Source organism: Aptenodytes forsteri, unplaced genomic scaffold, assembly GCF_000699145.1.
Source record: "Aptenodytes forsteri isolate BGI_AS27 unplaced genomic scaffold, ASM69914v1 Scaffold634, whole genome shotgun sequence".
In the NCBI taxonomy this organism is placed as follows: domain Eukaryota; kingdom Metazoa; phylum Chordata; class Aves; order Sphenisciformes; family Spheniscidae; genus Aptenodytes; species Aptenodytes forsteri.
Window position 1 is genome coordinate 123394 of NW_008793943.1, and position 3015 is coordinate 126408.

The 3015-nt window shown below is 60.5% G+C and overlaps 1 protein-coding gene across 1 annotated transcript in view; it reads right to left on the reverse strand.

Moving 5' to 3' along the window:
• LOC103894837 (solute carrier family 22 member 6-A-like) overlaps positions 1–3015 on the reverse strand; it is a 4376-nt gene that overhangs the window by 486 nt on the left and 875 nt on the right. Inside the window, exons 3-8 of the mRNA XM_019470643.1 lie at positions 2769–2872; positions 2508–2662; positions 1754–1922; positions 1545–1668; positions 1343–1458; positions 701–915 (exon numbers count right to left, since the gene is read on the reverse strand). Of these exons, the coding sequence (XP_019326188.1) occupies positions 701–915; positions 1343–1458; positions 1545–1668; positions 1754–1922; positions 2508–2662; positions 2769–2872 (883 nt within the window). The remainder of the gene's footprint in view (positions 1–700; positions 916–1342; positions 1459–1544; positions 1669–1753; positions 1923–2507; positions 2663–2768; positions 2873–3015) is intronic.

Here is a 3015-nt window from a genome sequence, read left to right on the forward strand (position 1 = left end):
GAGATGTGGATGGTTGGAGACATGGATGGATGGATGGATGGATGGATGGATGGATGGATGGATGGATGGATATGTGGATGGATGGATGGATGGATGGATGGATGGATGGATGGATGGATGGATGGATGGATGGATGGATGGATGGATGGATGGATGGATGGATGGATGGATGGATGGATGGATGGATGGATGGATGGATGGATGGATGGATGGATGGATGGATGGATAAGTGATTGGCTGGATGGTTGGAGACGTGGATGGATGGTTGGAGACATGGTTGGAGACATACATGGATGGATGGATGGACGGACGGACGGACGGATGGCTAAGTGGGTGGTGAGATGGTGGGTCGCCATCCTCGGCAATATTCAAAAGCCATCCGGACGGAGTCTTTGGTGACCACCTCTAGGTGGCCCTGCTTGAGCAGGAGGGTTGGACCAGCTGACCTGCAGAGGTCACTTCCAACCTGAACCATGCTGCGGGTAAGTGGGGGCATGGGTAGGTGGGCGGCGAGAGGGATGGAGAGATGGATGGATGGAGAGACGAGAGCATGGCTGGAGAGGTCGGTAGGTGCGTCATTCAATGGCTGGAGAAGGGAGGGATGGGTGAAGAGCAAAGCAGAGTTGTGCGATGGACTGGTGGGAACGTGATTGGCTGGACAGAGCAGTGCAGAAGACCCCCATCACCCCATCGCACCCACCTGTGGAGACAAAGATGTTGGCAATGATGACTAGCCCCGCCAAGAAGAGGGCCACCATGAGTGACACCCGCCGGCCGATGTAGCTCAGGGAGATGGTCACCACCACTTTGGCCGGGAAGTCAACGGCGCCGAAAATCACCTGGATGAGGTAAATGCTGACACCAAAGTTTTGCAGATCCATGGCCAGCCCGTAGTAGGAGAAACTGATGGAGAACCTGGAGCGGGGCAGAGAGAGACACGGACCTTGTGGTGGCGTGACCTCCCTGGGATGTCACCGTCACATGGGATAGGGCAGGGATCGCAGATGGAGGAGAAGAGGGCTGCGGTACAGTTGGATTCGATGAGTGTCTGTCCAGCTGTCCATCTTTCCATTCATCCATCCGTACATCTGACCGACTCTCCAACCATCTGTCCATCTACCCTTCCATCCATCCTTCCAACCGTCCATCCATCCATCCAACCAACCATCCATCCATCTACCCTTCCATCCATCGTCCATCCTTCCTTCCTTCCCTCCACCCATCCCTCCAACCATCCATCCCTCCAATTCTCCACCCACCTCTCCATCCCTCCACCCCCTCGCCCATCCCTCCTCCCTCCTCCTCCTCCCCACCAGACTTCCCCAGCCCAGCCCAGCCCCACCAGACGATGGAGAGGCAGAAGAAGATGTGGCGGATGACTGGGGTCCGGACCAGGTCGGAGATGGTGTAGGAGGACTTCAGACCAGCCAACTCCTCCTTCATGTTGGACCTCAGGATCTGGGAGAGGGGGAAACGGGAGAGGTTAGCGGGGGACAGGGGTGGGAAACCAAGACCCACCCCACCCCACCACGAGGCCACCATACCTCCACCGTGATCTTCTCCCCTTCCTCCTTTCTCTTGTTAATCCTGGCCACTCGCTGCAGGACCTTCACGGCCCTCTCGGCCTTCCCCGAGAGCACCAGCCAACGGGCGGACTCAGCCAACCACCTGCAGTCAGCGAGGGGGAAACTGAGGCACAGAGAGAGCCCCACACGTCCCCCTGGCCTTTCCCCGAGGGACCCAAGCATCCTACCAGGAGTAGAGGAGGAAGACGAAGAAGGGCAGGGAGACGGTGAGCTGGAGCCAGCGCCAGTGGGGGACAGCGTAGGCCACGCCAGCCAGCAGGATCTGGCCCAGGGTGTAGGCGAAGCCGGTGATGGCCACGGTGATGGCGCGGTAGGGCGTGGGGATCCACTCCACCACTGCAAGGGACCACGGGGACACGTCTGACTCGGTATTCCCCCCTCTGTGACCCGCCTTGTGAATGTGGCCTCCCCATCATGTCCAGATGCATCCGCACCACAGGGCCCCATCCATGGCCACGGTGATGTCCCCATCAGTGACCACTGGGATGTCCCCATCAGCAGCCATAGGGACGTCTCCATCTGCAGAGAGGGGGATGTCCCCAACCATGGCCGTTGGGGACATCTGCGTCCATGGCCATGGCAATGTCCCCCTCCATGGCCGTGGTGATGTCCACATCCATGGCCATTAGGACACCCATGGCCGTTGGGTCATCCCCATCCACAGCCGTGCCGATTGTCCCCACCCGGAGCCACGCGGCCATCCTCGTCACTGTCCCCAACCATGGTCACTGGGGACACGCGGATCCATGGCGATGTCCCTCTCCTTGGCCACGGTGACGTCCCCATCCATGGCCACGGTGATGTCCCCACCCATGGCCATTGGGACGTCCCCATCCACGGCCACTGGGTTGTCCCCATCCATGGCCATGCCGATTGTCCCCGCCCAGCTCCCCATGGTCGTCCTCATCCCTGTCTCCTCACCCAGGCAGGCGATGCTGAGGCCGAAGCCGGAGAGGGCCATGCCGCTGGCAAAGCGGAAGACGCAGTAGGACGCGTAGTTGGGGGCGAAGGCCGTGCACGTCCCCATCACCCCCAGCTGCAGGTAGGACCACATCAACATGGCCTTGCGCCCAAACCTGCAACAGGGAGGCCCTGGGTGCCACTGGGTGCCACTGGGTGATGGTCTGTCCAAATGCCCCGTGGGGAAACTGAGGCACGGGGAGGGGCCTCTGTTGCCCTTACCTGTCCGAGAGGCCCCCCAGGACCAGGGCGCCCACCAGGACCCCAGCCATGTAGATGGACTGGGCCATCTGCCGGAGCTGCCGGTAGCTGCAGACGAGGTCCCACTACGGGGACGGGGATGTGGTGAGGACGACCTGTCCTCTCCTTCCGCCCATCAGTCCCTCCTCTTTTCTCCTCTCCATCTATCCACCTGTTCCACCACCTCCGTCCCACGTCATCCCCACAGCCCCATCTTCCCCGTACGGCT